Here is a 16561-nt window from a genome sequence, read left to right on the forward strand (position 1 = left end):
AGTTCAAAGTCAGTGGTGGGGGGGGGGGTGCGGGGAGGGAAAGAGAACCGTAGACTGCAGAATATGCTGTTCTGTATTCAGACATGTGATTTGCATTCTTAAGGAAATCCGCCATGTGAAAGACAGCATAAAACCCATCAGACAAATACTAATTAATGTGGCATTTCCTCTGTCGGCCTATTTTTAATGATGTTGTTGCTATGTTTACTTTGCAGAATAGATACCAGTGGAAATGATTTATCAGTTGAAGGACATAACACTGAATTTTTAAATCTAAATCATGTAATGGTTTTGCCAGACATTACACCAGCACTCCAACTCACATATGTGTGTGCCAGAAGCAGACTTTTGGATGAAGAACCCTAGCAAGATGAGGAATTCACGTGCAGGGTATGTGATTCGCCAACCTGATCTAACACCCTGGGCTATGCAAACAGCAACTGGAATTGCTAGCAAAGGAGGAGGCCCCCATTTAGTCTTTACTGTTAAACAGTGTATTACTACAGGTTTTGCCTTAAAAAACGAAAAAAGTCTATATGCACACTTTGTTGGATTGGAGCCCTTCTATTTAAAAGTAGTTGTCATTGTTCCTATTACTGTTGTTTATTATTGAGATTTCTTGCCTGCCTTTCACCATGAAGTCCCAGGATGGGTTACAACAGTTTGAAAGCAATTAAAACAGCTCACATGAATACTGTCTCTCCAGAGTGGTGTACGCTCTGGTTATCTCCAGCTTGGACTACTGCAATGCGCTCTATGTGGGGCTACCTTGGAAGGTGACTCAGAAACTACAGCTAATCCAGAATGCGGCAGCTAGACCGGCGACTGGGAGCGGCCGCCAGGACCATATAACACCAGTCCTGAAAGATCTCCATTGGCTCCTGGTACATTTCCGAGCACAATTCCAAGTGTTGGTGCTGACCTTTAAAGCCCTGAACAGTTCCATCCATCCTCAAAGAGAGTCTCCACCCCCATCGTTCAGCCCGGACACTGAGGTCCAGCTCCGAGAGCCTTCTGGTGGTTCCCTCATTGTGAGAAGTAAAGTTACAGGGAGCCAGGCTGAGGGCCTTCTCGGTAGCAGCACCCACCCCGTGGAACACCCTCCCACCAGATGTCAAGGAGGTAAGTAACTATACAATCTTTAGAAGACATCTGAAGATGCTTTAGTTGAGATTCCTGCATTGCAGGCGGTTGGTCTAGATGCCCCTGGGTTCCCCTTCAACTCTACAATTCTGTGAGGTTGGCTGCATGTGCTGTTGATAATGCATGTTTGCATCTCACCATGTGGTGGAGATTCCTTAGTCTACCAATGTCTGGAATATTCCCTTAATTTTCTACCTTTATTTCCACAATCATACCCATCATGGCTCAGAAACAGTGCTTATTCAGTATTAGCACATGATAAATCATACCATTCAAATATTATTGTCTGCAAGAGTTGGCTAGTTATGTAATATTTCCGACTTCCTCTACCTCATGCCCCGGTTCCCTTCTACAGGCAATCAAGCCAGGAGCCGCTTCCTGTTTGCCTTTAAATGCCTGTTGTGGTTAAAATCTGCAAGGATGTTGATGGAAAGCAATTTGGGACAATTTCCCTTCTGCTGGTTTTTCCTGCTTGATCATTTCAGATCCCGAAAAATAACAAATGCAATGTTGCTCTAAAGGTTTCAGTTGATCAGGAATAAAATGAGCATATTCAGACAACAGCAATACCATGTTCATGCTAAAATGAATGTCTTTTGACAAGATGTCTCACTACTGCGTAACAGTTTTTGTGGACCAGTTGTATGACTACCAACCCAGCCAGATCAATCAATCAATCAATCAATCAATCAATCAATATACCCAATTTTTTCTCCACAACAAAAGTGCAGAAAATATTCAGAATGAAACTATGGGACAAAAACCCCCTCAAAACCGTGATTCTTCTCTTATAAAACACCCCCAAACATTTCAGGACAGATTTTTAATCAAGTCTTGATGGAGATTTTCAGGCTACAATTTTTAAAAAACAAAACAGGGAACTCCCAAATCTCAGTTGCTTCTGTTTTTCTTTTCTGGGACAACAATGTACCCTTAGGGGAAAAAACCTGCAATCGAGTATTTTATCAACGCTATCTGGAACACTAGTGCTGCTTTTCCACTTAAAAAGAAGAATTGATTCAGAAACTAGGTCAACTCCCTTGGAAAAAAATGCGTATTTGCTTGGATCAGTTCCTGAGCTACTCCACCCACCACCAAAATTACACGGACAGTTTTCCTTCCCAAGCAACAAACTCTGGTGAAGTAGTTGGTAGCCTTTGTAATTACAGTGAAACGGTCGCTCCTGTTTGAATCTATCACAGAAGAGGGATACCATAATTGTTCTAATTCAGGGATCCCCGAACTCGGGTCTCCAGCTCTTTTTGGACTACAATTCCCATCACCCCTGACCACTAGTCCTGCTTAGCTAGGGATGATGGGAGTTGCAGTCGAAAAACAGCTGGAGACCCTCACAATGAGGTAAGAAACCCAACAGCTGCTGCTTACAAACAGAACTGAGAAACCTCCCTCCTCAGGATGACTTGGTTAACTGTGTGAGTGCCTGGAGGCGGTTGGAGGATGGATGGCAGCTAACAGATTACTGTTATGGGGGGACAGGGGGCGGGCTGGTGTGGAGGACTCCCTGGTCCTGAATGGGGTAACTGTGCCCCTGAAGGACCAGGTGCGCAGCCTGGGAGTCTTTTTGGACTCACAGCTGTCCATGGAGGCGCAGGTTAATTCTGTGTCCAGGGCAGCTGTTTATCAGCTCCATCTGGTACGCAGGCTGAGACCCTACCTGCCCGCAGACTGTCTCGCCAGAGTGGTGCAAGCTCTAGTTATCTCCCACTTGGACTACTGCAATGCACTCTACGTGGGGCTACCTTTGAAGGTGACCCGGAAACTGCAATTCATCCAGAATGTGGCAGCTAGACTGGTGACTGGGAGTGGCCTCCGGGACCACATAACACCGGTTCTGAGAGATCTGCATTGGCTCCTAGTACGTTTCCGAGCACAATTCAAAGCGTTGGTTCTGACCTTTAAAGCCCTAAACGGCCTCGGTCCTGTATACTTGAAGGAGCGTCTCCACCCCCATCGTTCAGCCCGGACACTGAGATCCAGCGCCAAGGGCCTTCTGGCGGTTCTCTCATTGCGAGAAGTGTTATAAGGAACCAGACAGAGGGCCTTCTCGGTAGTGGCACCCTCCCTGTGGAATGCCCTCCCTTCAGATGTGAAGGAAATAAGCAGCTATCTTCTCTTTAAAAGACACCTGAAGGCAGTCCTGTTTAGGGAAGTTTTTAATATTTAATGCTGTACTGTTTTTAACATTTGTTTGGGAGCCGCCCAGAGTGGCTGGGGAAACTCAGCCAGATGGGCGGGGTATAAATAATAAATTATTATTATAGTCAGGAGGGACGGAGACCCTGCTCAGCATTGGGTGTGCGTGTGACTCATTTGGAAGCCCTTGCTTGGCGCTCCTGGAGAGCTGTGCCTCTGAGACAGAGCTGCTCAGGTGAAAGCAGAAGCGCTGCCTGCCAGGTGGCATCACTTCAGACCCCGTGTGCTGTCAGGAGCAGGTAGGTCCCCGGAAGTCAGGCTGCCATGCACTAGGGAGAGAAAGGCACCGTTTTCATCTACCTGTCCAGTCGAATGATTGGAGTAGGCAGCACACACGTTAAAAGCCAACCGAACTCAGCCAAGGTGTGTAGCAAAGGACCATAATCTGTTTTGATTTCACTGCCCTATATATATAAAAAAACAGAGGCATTAGTATATTTGGGGAGAGCAGCAAGCATTTCCACAAGCCAAATACAGTGGTACCTCAGGTTACAGACTCTTCAGGTTAGAGACTCCGCTAACCCAGAAATAGTACCTCGGGTTAAGAACTTTGCTTCAGGATGAGAACAGAAATCGTGCCCCGGCGGCGCGGTGGCAGCAGGAGGCCCCATTAGCTAAAGTGGTGCTTCAGGTTAAGAACAGTTTCAGGTTAAGAACGGACCTCTGGAACGAATTAAGTACTTAACCCGAGGTACCAGGTAGGGGCTGGTTAAATGGGCAGATCTGAGGGTAGCCTACCTGCTCTGTCAGCTCCGCCCCCTGGCACAGCCCAAGTCCCAGTCGGCATCCCCATTTGCCAAAACAGGGTGCAGGCTAGGATCCAGTTCCTGATAAGCGGTGGGGGCATCTGCTCCCCCCCCCCATCAGGAAGGGCATGGCAGTTCTAATGCCTGATTAATGCCATGGCTGAAAAAGAATGTGCGTGGCAGGCAGATGAACTCTGAAAAATGGCATTATTGGCCCAACACAATTAACTCTGCTAAACCGGAGAAGTTAGATAGCTCAGGCAATTACTGGCAAAGTCTGTTTATGTTATTTGGCTATTCTTGGTTATTTAGCTATTCAAATTTGGTAAACTTACATTGGATCTGATTTGTATGTTATACTCACATACAAATTTCATCTCCCCTCTTTTCCCCATTGCCAGTTGTTATTTGTTATTATAATTACTTTACTAAATTATTACTATAACTTTAATGTATGCCCTGCCCTTCCTCCCATGACAGAAGCAAAAAGAAAAGGAAGAAGGATGTTATGTGCCTGATTGACCTTTAACTCTGTTGCTGAACTGAGAGCAAACAAGGAAATTATGAGGAGTCTGTGATTCTGCTTTCTTAATTAATGCTGCCTCTGATCAAACATAGCAATTGTTTGTGGGAGAAATCTGGATATTCTGCCAAAGCCACTTTTGCTGATGAGGAAACAAGCCGTGTTTAAAATGAAAAGGTATGTTTGCTACTTCTTCCTTGTGTTTGAATGCATGGTCATCAGAATTGAGCCATTGGGTGGTATAATACAACAAAGTAGTTCTGAAGTAGTTCTGTGAGCACTAGGATTTCCTTTTACACAATGGAACTTCCTCTCCCTGCATGTCCCCATCCTTCAAATTTACTCAGGAGGGAGAACAGATTTATATGGTTTGCAGGAGGCACACGGCGAGAGGAAGCTCAGTTGCCCAGCCAAAAGCTCCTGTGCTAACAGAACTACTTTGCTGGATATTTTATGCACTACTTTCCTGTCAGGGAACTGACATCGGAGCGAGAGGTGGAGGCAAGGCTCCCGAGCGATGCAGGAGAGGGGACCAGCAGAGGGGAAGGAATTCAGCGCAACACCAGCAGAGAAGGGAAGGAGATGGAGGATTCGGAGAGGGGTCTCCAAGACTCTTCGCCCGAAACTAGTGGAGAGAGCGCAGGCACACCTCTGCCCAGTCCTTCCTTGCGCAGAAGAGTTCGGCGCAGGGAGAGTAGGCGGAGATTGGGCGTCAAACAGCTTCCATGCTGGAAGAGGTTCAAGAAACGCCCACTGACGGATTCTGCAAGCGACTGACCGGCCACGGAGTGGAGGGCTGTCAGCCAAGGCATGGTTAGCCAGGCAATCTAGCCGAAAGTAACGGCAACTTACGCACAAGTAACCCCTTATAACCATTACATTTCCTTTCCTTTTTTTAAAAAAAAGTCTGACCCTTCCAAGGTTAAGGATTTTTGAAATGCAGTGTAATTTCAAAGTAGAATGCCTAGTGGTTAGAAAAGCTGCCCTCACCCCAAAGCGGGGTGGGGAAAAGAATATTTCAAAGGCAAACACATTTTTGAGAGGCCAAGTTGATTGGGGAACTTAACGAGTTAGCTTATTGTGCTTCTTCATTTCCTAGAAACCAGTTCCATCATTTAAACAAGAGGTTCAGTTTTTCCAGCAGAAGCTGCCACCACTTATATACTGTCAGCAGTACAGTGGCTAATTTCTTTGGCCCAAACCAAACATCAACCCAAACCCACGTGTGGTTTTTCAGGTTTGACTGCCAGGCGTATTTTGCACAAAATGTTCAAATAAGAATGTGCGACGCAGAAATCGCAATATACAACTGTGGCTTGTATTCAGCTTCTTGCTGAATAAAATAATCTGCTATGATGTATTTTAAGTAGCAGGTACTACAATGACCGCTCCCCGCTTAAAACGGGGGGCGCCCCTTGCGTGGACGCGTGCAGCCCCTAGATCTGGAGCGGCTCCAACAGCATAGGCTAGGCTTTGCCTTCCCTCAGGCGGGATACCTGGAGGTCTCCGCCTACCTCAGTCAGCTGTCCAATCCCACCTGGGGGAAGAGTTGCCAAGGAGACCAGGCCAGGTAGGGGAGGGATTACCTGCCCACACAAAGGAGGGAGGATCTTACCTGGGAATTCTCACTTGGCTCAGGTACTACAATGTGCTAGTGTGTGCCTCAAAAGTTTGAGTCGGTATGTAACCTTAAAGGCCTGACCAACATCTACACTACAATGGTACCTCAGGTTAAGTACTTAATTCATTTTGGAGGTCCGTACTTAACCTGAAACTGTTCTTAACCTGAAGCACCACTTTAGCTAATGGGGCCTCCTGCTGCCGCCACGCCGCCGGAGCCCAATTTCTGTTCTCATCCTGAAGCAAAGTTCTTAACCTGAAGCACTATTTCTGGGTTAGCAGAGTCTGTAACCTGAAGCGTATGTAACCTGAAGCGTATGTAACCTGAGGTACCACTGTATCAATATTTCCTTAGTAATATTTATGTATTAGTTAATAGCATTTACAAGAAAATATAGTAATTGGGTTTTCCAACTCAAGCCCACTCAGTTGCACCCATTTTACAGACTGGCTTATACAGATTTACTAATTTGAACTAATTTGTAATCAATATTCTGAATCTGGAGACAAACAAACCTATGAGACTAACTTGCATACATAAAAACAAAAACAAGGCATTTACCTCAATTACAGTCCATTGTTCTACAACAATGGCATCATTTCCTTTCCTGTTTGAACCGGGCACTCCTGTGCCTTCTTCTTCATATATAAATAAGCCTTCTAATGATTTGGGCAAGTAGTCAGCTAGGGAAACAAGAAAAGAAGGAAGTAAATGACAGAAACCTTGAATTGTTAAGGAATATATCATTAATGTAGCTGCTTTTTATTACATTCAAATCAGGGTGTTTTTCTTCCTATTCTGTCTTAGCACGTCAGCACTCTTCTGTGTTTGGAGTCTACAGAGAAAAATAATGTCACCTTTACTAACTAAACTGATCATGGAATCAAGTGTGGATTGCACCAGCTTCTAGTGCTATTCTCCACGAGAGATTACACACACACACACACACACACACACACACACACACACACACACAAACCTGGTATGGAATTACTGTGTAGAAGAAATATGTCATTTCCCTCTCCTAAAGAGCCTGTAAAAAGGAGGTAAAGTGGTACCTCAGGTTAAGTACTTAATTCGTTCTAGAGGTCCGTACTTAACCTGAAACTGTTCTTAACCTGAAGCACCACTTTAGCTAATGGGGCCTCCCGCTGCTGGAGCACGATTTCTGCTGGAGCACGATTTCTGTTCTCATCCTGAAGCAAAGTACTTAACCTGAGGTAATATTTCTGGATTAGCGGAGTCTGTAACCTGAAGCGTATGTAACCTGAAGCGTATGTGTCAGAGCTGCCCCAAGGTCCCAGCTCACAGAGGACCAACACCAGGTCGTTGTTATGTACAAAAGTCTTTATTGAAGTTCAGTTTCCATTTCAAAGCCGCAGCGCGCAGCTCTACGTCTTAAACCCCAGACCGTCGAAGTCCCGTCTGAATCTCCTCCCCCCTGACACCAGTTTAAGATCCTAGCCCTGCTCCACCTCTTCCGCTGCTCTCTCCTCCTCTGGGTCCTCCTGCCCGCTGGGGCATTCCCCTTTCTGGACTCTTCTGACGCTGATTCGCCTGACTCCTCCCCCTGCCTCCTGCGGGCTTTAGGACCTGGTTCCCAATCCTCGTTCTCTGCTGTCCCGCGCTCCTGTACATTTGAACTTGTCTCTCGCGCCCAGCCAGTGACCTTCCTCCTGACCGTTACACTGCTTCTGTCACTGCTTCCCTCTTCCGGGATGCTGGCTGGACCTGACCTCCCCTCCGTTGCCTGACTCTCTGATGGAGGCATGGTCAGCCCTGACTCATCTTCTCTCCCTGGTGGGGGATACGCTGGCCCCGATACCTGGGACTCTTCCCCCCCACTATGCTCTGGTGGGGAAGCTGGTCCTGATTTCCAACTGCTGCTCTGGGAGTCCCCGCTGGCCCCTTGCTTCTGGAGTGTCCCCCTTGGGAGCCCCCTTGCCCTGGCCACCGGCGCCCCCTTCTGTGAATCTTCCGATTCGCTGGAGAGGCTCATGGAATCCCTCGGGCCACTGTCATCTTCTCCTACGCTCCCCTCGGATTCTTCCCCTTCGCTCTCCATCTCCTCCCTTCCCTGTGCTTCTGCTCTTGAGCCCCTGACAGTATGTAACCTGAGGTACCACTGTACCTGATTCCTGGCATGTTGCATGTGCTAGATATAGGTGTGTGTGTGTGTGTGTGTGTGTGTGTGAGAGAGAGAGAGAGAGAGAGAGAGAGAGAGAGAGAAACAGTGCCTGAACTGTGGTCCTCTGATCTGTTGTAGCTGTATAATGTTCAGATGATCTCTGTCTGCCTGCCTCTCTCTCAACACTTCTTAAGATATTAAGGACCACTGGATGGTTGAGTCCAGTCAAAGGCGACTCTGGGGTTGTGGCGCTCATCTCGCTCCAGGCCGAGACAGCCGGTGTTTGTCCACAGACAGCTTTCCGGGTCAAGTGGCCAGCATGACTAAATCACTTCTGGCGCAACAGAACACCGTGACAGAAACCAGAGCGCACGGAAACACAGTTTACCTTCCCGCTGCAGTGGTACCTATTCATCTACTTGCACTGGCGTGCATTCAAACTGCTAGGTTGGCAGGAACTGGGACAGAGCAATGGGAGCTCACCCCATCGTGGGGATTCAAACCGTTGACTTTCCGATTGGCAAGCCTGAGGCTCAGTGGTTTAGACCACAGCGCCACCTGTGTATACCAGGATGTCACACCCTCACACATTATCATCACTGTGAAGGATGCTGCAGAATGAAGTGAGCCCAGAAGTGACATCATCAGTGTGAGACATTGGGAGCACACTCTTCCTTTTCTCTCTTAACACATGATCATTTTAGAGGTCCTTTTGAGAAAGGGAGATGACACATTTTTCCTACAGATCGACCCAGGACATCATTTGCTACTTCCAAGTAATGGCGCTAGCAACTTGTGAAGTCCCCACACTTAATTCCACGATCTGTTACGTTACTATACTGTATGTACTTTTCTCTGTAAATGCCAAACACAGTCAGTCACCCATGACATACTAAAACAAAATCTAGAAAGGTTTAGTTTCCAAAGATAAAGGAATAAAAACATTTTAATAAATATATCTAATTGCCATAATAAAATTGTTTATGTTCAACTATTTTCCACACAGGGAAAATCAGTTATGGAAAGCATTAAAATGAACATTAATAGCCAAATGATAATATTAAGAAGACTTCTTAAATGAACCACGTTATTGTTTGTTTACATATACTTTATGTTAATGTGTAAAATATAAAGCACTAAGCAGGCATAAAATTACTCACTTAAGAGGTTTTCTTAACGTCATCATTTTGCTATTAATGCTTCTCACTTGAATATCTTCCATACAAGGACTGTGTGAAATGTTTGTTAGAAGCAGCTCTTTAGAGAAGAGACCTCACACAAAGAAACTGTTCTTAATGCCCTTTGTTCCATTCATACCCAACTATCACAAACAGTGATAGTAACAGTAAAATGAATATTGGATGAAAAATTAGCATGCTACCGTATTTTTCACCCTATAGGATGCACTGGCCCATAGGACGCACCTTTTTTTGGGGGGGGGTAAATGAATAAAAAAAAATTATTCCCCCCCCCAGTCGCGGGGCTGGGGCGGGGGAAGCCCTAGCTTCCCCCGACCCCAGCCCCCAGAACAGGCTGCTATCTGCAAGCCTTGTGAGCCCGGAGGCAACTCCCGCCAGGTGCTTGCCGACATCTGCGCGAAGCACGGGGTGTCCTCCAGAGGGCGCCCCGTGCTCCACGCTGCAGGCTGCCGCCCGCAAGCCTTGTGAGCCCACGGGAACTCCCCCCGGGCACGCAAGGCTTGCGGATAGCTTCCTGAAGCCTGGAGAGCGAGAGGGGTCGGTGCGCACCAACGACTCTCGCTCTCCAGGCTTCAGCGAAAGCCTGCATTCGCCCCATAGGACGCACACACATTTCCCCTTCATTTTTGGAGGGGAAAAAGTGCGTCCTATAGGGCGAAAAATACGGTACTTTAAAAAACTTGAAGCTTTTCAGTTACCAAACAATCACATTGAAGCCCAAACTTCCAATCACATAAGTAACCAATTATGTGCTATTCTCCTGCTTCAGAAACATCCATATCAAATATCGTGTCCTAAAAGACACATTTTTATATGCATTTTGATGCATTATTAGAGCTATGAATGGTATCACAAAATTCAGAAAAACGAAAGACAACTGTGTTCCTATCCGTGTATTAGTTTAGGAGTTGTGAATCAGGTCGGTTCACTCACAAACACCCCTATTTTTTTGCCATCTAATTCTCTGAGAAAAATTAATGTTGTTAGAAAAATATTACTTGTTGAAAAGATAGAATATTTCTCTACTGTTTGTCTCTTCCCTCATAATAATCATTTCCTCCTTCCTATTCTTATTGTACAACATTGATTAAGTAAGAGAAGCCACTACATTATCTAGGCCCTTTACTGTTCTGAAATAAATAATACTATTATCGCCTTTTTCAGGTGCAAAGAGACTAATGGTATGATCACAGTTACCTTTAGAAGCTTCCCAGTGTACGAATGAGTCAATTAATGACAACCCTTGTTTGTAATAAAACGTGGTTAACTCTAGCCAGTCAGCATCCAAAGTACTAATCACCGGTCCTTTCCTCGATACTTTTAGAGACAAAACACCGTCGTGATATGTCCAGCAGGTGGAATCATCCTCGAAGACGTTGAAGACTGTATACAATTTGTTATCTGATAAGATATTAGAAAATAAAGAAGTCTCCTGTAAAATTAGCAAAAATAGATCATAATTGTGACAATATATGTTGGAAATGTAAAGAAAAGGAAGGAACCTTTTATCATATGTGGTGGATCTGTCCCAAGGTGAAAGACTTCTGGGAAAAGATTTATAATGAATTGAAAAAAATGTTGAAATATACATTTATAAAGAAACCAGAGGCCTTTCTTCTTGGAATAACAGGTGTGGAATTGCCCAAGAAAGAAGTTAAATTATTTTTGTATGCCATAACTGCTGCTCTTATTTTGTTAGCTAAAAAGTGGAAAACCCAAGAATTACCAACAATAGAAGAATGGCAGATGAAGATGATGGATTTTTCGGAGCAAGCTGACCTAACCGGAAGAGTCCGCGACCAGAAGGAGGAGGAGTATCAGGAAGAGTGGAATAAATTTAATGATTAGCTAGTTAAATTTGTTAAGTTAAATTAACTGAAAATAGATTGCAGATACTTAATTGGCTTAGGATTTTATTTATGTTAAGTGATGAATTAATATGTTTAATTCCATAAGGTGAAGATTTAAGGATGTTAATGTTTAAGTTAAATTTAATAAGAATTGGGATTTGGAAAACCGTTAAAAGGATATGCAATGAAATTCAAACAAGGGGAACCAAGGAAGTCACTTAACAAAGTTAATAAGTGTAATTTTTAATGAGGCTACGATTTATGTTTGTTTGTCTTGTGTGTTTGTTTGTTTGTTTATAATATTGTGAAAACTAATAAAAAAAATTGAAAAAGAAAATTAAGAAGTCAGGGATAATGAGTGCTTGGAGGAATGGAGTAACTAAGATTAACCTTTTAAAAATGGAACACTTATCAAGAACAGTTATCAGTATTTCAAGTGGAGAAACTTAAACCTGTCCATAGATCATGACATAAAGCCTCAACGTGGCAAATGAAAACCATTTAAGCTCAAGTGGGGAGTTGAAAGTCAATATGCTGGAAGCTTCTGAGCCAACAGACAACTTAATAGAGGTGCTTAACATTTGAAATCCTCCTTCTCCTTAGACAGAACAAGGCTGTCTCATCTTTGAGTTCTTTTCCTAACTCTCAAAATGCTCATTCTCTGTCTCTCTTTGAGTGGACAGCTCTGCTTTTGAATCTTCCCTGCCCAGTCCTAGGCACTTTGCCCGTCTTGTTTTACATCCCCTTTCTCAGTGCTCTAATTTTCTCCTCTATCCAATCTATTTTTACACTCTTGGCATCTCACGGCATAATCTGGTCTCTGCAATTATGCTGCCGACGTCCCTTCAAAGAGTTCTGATTTCCCCCCATACTGAAGTTCAGACAACGGCAACTTCCTTTTCAACATTTCCAAGATTCACCTTTCCCACTCTGCACATACTTGCCTAAGTTGCTATAACTTTCTTCTTGATTACCTATCTTCGTGCCGTTCTTTGGTTAATACAGAATGCCTACACTGCCTCTGTCTGGAAAATGCAAAGACCTTAGGAGCTTCATTTGTCTGTAAGACCTTCATAGAACAGTTTCCTTAAGCCACAAACGGTTGATATTACTCCCCTCCTCCAGTAGTTAAAACCACATTGTGTTAACTAGAAGATGGGGAAGAAGATGCAGAAGAGGAAGAGAATGATTTGATCCATTGTGGGCACAGCCACATGGGGCCGTATGTCAACAAAGTTCTGTTTCACCATCACCATATCACCTGCCTACTGGTGTAACTGGTGATCAGGAGAAATGGGAGGTTAATGCATATTTATTTGTATGCCACCCAGACCTGTCTCTTTGCTTGAGCTGCATGTGAATCCAAGTAACCTGTAGGAAGGTCAGGGGGCTAAATGGGGACGCACAAATCTGTTAATTCTTGTTTCTTTCAGTTTCCCAAGCTTGAGTTCAGTACTCCACAATACCACATCAGTTTACTTAACACAAAAAGCAACTCCTTTTGAAAATTCACCATTATTTCCAAAAATTCCTCGTCATACTCATTTCGCAAGACATTGCTGTCAAATATATCTTCTTCTTTTTTTTGCAAAACAATTTCCCCTAATGTAATTCATTGTTTTGTATGTTGCTTTCACTTACACGTGCATTTTATGCACACTTGAGCCCAGTATATGCACACACAGCTCCTGGTGGGAAAAATGCACTGCAAAATTCGGAGAAGTGCTGTTCTCCCAGGCTAGTCGTGTTTCAGTTTGTGCCTCGTTTCAGTAACTGCAAATTAAGTAGGTTGGCCTTTAAATGCAAATTCAATTGAAATTCTGCCCCATTCATAGCACAGACCCCTTTTTCCTACTGAAGGCGATCCTGTTGCTGTGTGTAGCATACCCAAATGCCTGTTTCCATCCACATCCACATTTGAAGCTGGGGTTGGGGAGGTGGCAAACAGGTCCATCAGGTTTATGGGGACCTTCTGGATAAGGGCACTGTGCCTGCATGTAATAAAGGTAAAGGGACCCCTGACCATTAGGTCCAGTCGTGACCGACTCTGGGGTTGTGACGCTCATCTTGCTTTACTGGCCAAGGGAGCCGGTGTACAGTTTCCGGGTCATGTGGCCAGCATGACTAAGCCGCTTCTGGCAAACCAGAGCAGTGCACGGAAGCGCCATTTACCTTCCCACCAGAGCGGTACCTATTTATCTACTTGCACTTTGATGTGCTTTCAAACTGCTAGGTTGGCAGGAGCAGGGACCGAGCAACAGGAGCTCACCCCGTCACGGAGATTTGAACCGCCGACCTTCTGATCGGCAAGCCCTAGTCTCTGTGGTTTGGACCACAGCGCCACCCGCGTCCCCGCCTGCATGTCATAATGACCAATAATTCAATTTCAAGTTCACAAAACCACATACTAGCAATTGAGACTACACCCGGTGACCATCATATTCATTGAAGCAATGCCATGCAAAACAGATGAATTTTGCAACCTTTCTGTAATGCTATCAGGGACACGCTATTTCTGACCTCATTCAGGAGGACATTCCAAAACCTCAGGGTGACCACAGCAAAGGCCCTGTGACCAGCTGCTGATGGCTGCATCATGTGAAAATATGGAGCAACCCTTTCTCTGAGGACTGCAGCTGGCAAAGGGACTCACACAGAGAGAGGCAGTTCCCTGAATTAGGTTTGTTTCAGGCTATGAAGTCAGCACCAACATGCTGAGCTGGGCCCAAAGCGCCACAAGCATTCAGTGGAGTTACATTGGAACGGCTTACCTATGTTCTTGCCACAATCATCAGCAGATGGGCTGAAGCATTTTGTAAGCACTCCAGGCTAAATTAATATTTATTTTATTTTAAAATAAACAATCAGATATCAGGGCGGTGTGCAGCATAAAAGCACACCACACCCCATCAAAAACAAGAAATCAGCAAAAAAAAAACAACAACACTTTCAAACAGACTAAAACTTGTTCAGTTAAATTAATATAATCTATTAAAATGCATGGGCAAATAAAAATTGCTGTTGACTGCTATCAAATGACAGCAGTGTTGGCCCCAGGCGAACCTCTTTGGAGAGGACCTTACAATAAGAATGTCATTGTCAAGAAAGCCCTCGCCTCTTCTAGATTATCTTATACCACAGGGGTGGCAAACCTGCGACTCTCCAGATGTTGGGGACCCACCCCTGTTGTGGAAGTTCATCTTCAAGAGCAGCCTCACTTAAGAGTGAAGATAAAGATAAAAGATCCCTGGACTGTTAAGTCCAGTCAAAGGCGACTATGGGGCTGTGGCGCTCATCTCACTCCAGGCTGAGGGAGCCGGTGTTTGTCCACAGACAGCTTTCCGGGTCATGTGGCCAGCATGACTAAACTGCTTCTGGCACAATGGGACACCGTGACGGAAACTAGAATGCATGGAAATGCCGTTTACCTTTCAACCACAGTGGTACCTATTTATCTACTTGCACTGGTGTGCTTTTGAACTGCTAGGTTGGCAGGAGCTGGGACACTCACTCAGTCACAGGGATTCGAACTACCGACCTTCTGATCGGCAAGTCGAAGAGGCCTGGTGGTTTAGACCACACCGCCACCCTCACTTAAGGAGTACCTTGCAATAACAAAGGTCACAAAACCATGGATCAGCATGGTAAGATTTCCTTGCTCTAAAAGGGGGCACAGCCTGCACAGCAAGAGGAACTCATAAAAGTTGAAGCTGGCCATTGTGGCTGGTGGAGCTTACCTGCCTTCCCATCATGGAGGTTGTTGCCAGTAACTTAGAGGGAGAAGCGCAAGGAGGTGGGGAGGTTGGAGCAGTGCAGGTGCACCGCTGCCACCAACCGGACACTCTTGACACTGTGCCTTCGCCATGTTGATTGCCCTACCCCATCTCCTCTCAGTTACCCACAGCGACCTTTGTGTTTGGGAAGCCATGTTGGGTGATACCTGGTTTTCAACATCGTGAAACAGCACCGGCTAAACATCATGATATATCAATATATCACAATATCTGAAATAAGGATGGAACTATGTAGAGGCGAACAGTAGGGCTGGGCAATATCTGGTTTTCAACATCATGATATATCACCAGCTAAACATTGTGATATACTGATACACTATGATGTCTGAAATAAGGATGGAGATAAGGGTGGTTGGCATCACGGTTTTCCCCACATTGTGATTTTTGCATAGCGCGCGCGCGCACACACACACACACCATCATTTGTGATATATCGCCAGGACAAAAATTATGAAACCAGTATCACGATATGGACTTCAAAATGGTTTTGGGCGATATATTGATATATCACCTCCTGCCATCACCACCGTATTTTTCGCTCTATAAGACGCACCAGACCACAAGACGCACCTAGTTTTTGGAGGAGGAAAACAAGAAAAAAAATATTCTGAATCTTAAAAACCAGAACAGCAAGAGGGATCACTGCGCAGTGAAAGCAGCAATCCCTCTTGCTGTTCTGGCTTCTGGGATAGCTGCGCAGCCTGCATTCGCTCCATAAGATGCACACACATTTCCCCTTACCTTTTAGGAGGGAAAAAGTGAGTCTTATAGAGCAAAAAATACAGTATTTGCTAATGTTGGGGGGAGATGGCTGGGTCCAAAAGCACCTTCAGATCTTGAACCAGTCTGGATGGTAATCGTGTCCAAAAATGGATACTTACATTCCTTGGAAATAGTTAGGACTATATATGTAGCTATTTTCAGTACCTTCTTTCCTCAGTTTAGTTGGGCTAGGACTGCCTTCTCTTCCATCATGGAAATCTGTCTCCTGCAACTGTCCGATGTCTGGCTGGATTTCTTCTTCTATGCCACTTTCAGAGGACTGTCCACTCAGAGTCCCTTCATTCCAGGGCTTATCACTGTCATCTGTGTTGTGTCTTCTCTGTTCCCTACTCCTTCTGCTTAGGGTTGAATCGGACTCCGCATTCCCATCTGTGCTTGTGCCATTGCAGATTTTCGATTTTGGACAAGGTTGTGTTATAAATCCGACAAACTTCATTCCTCTTTTTGCAGCATTGTTGATCTATATATTCCGCCCCCCCCACAACACACAAATACAGTTATAATTAAGCTGTGTGCATTTAGAAATCATTTCTAAATTATTATTCAGAAATTAGAAACAC

General features: G+C 44.9%; 1 protein-coding gene across 4 annotated transcripts in view; it reads right to left on the reverse strand.

Annotated features, from left to right (window-relative positions):
• The window catches only part of RFTN2 (raftlin family member 2), a 56236-nt gene that overhangs the window by 24440 nt on the left and 15235 nt on the right, over window positions 1-16561 (reverse strand). For all 4 annotated transcript variants that reach the window (XM_083710389.1, XM_083710390.1, XM_083710388.1 and 1 more), the window contains 4 exons: window positions 16146-16461; window positions 10772-10975; window positions 6809-6930; window positions 3658-3761 (listed from right to left, as the gene is read on the reverse strand). In XM_083710389.1, coding sequence (XP_083566515.1) covers window positions 3658-3761; window positions 6809-6930; window positions 10772-10975; window positions 16146-16461 — 746 coding nt within the window. The remainder of the gene's footprint in view (window positions 1-3657; window positions 3762-6808; window positions 6931-10771; window positions 10976-16145; window positions 16462-16561) is intronic.

Source organism: Podarcis gaigeae (genome assembly GCF_964106915.1).
Source record: "Podarcis gaigeae genome assembly, chromosome: 1".
Classification (NCBI taxonomy): Eukaryota; Metazoa; Chordata; class Lepidosauria; order Squamata; family Lacertidae; genus Podarcis; species Podarcis gaigeae.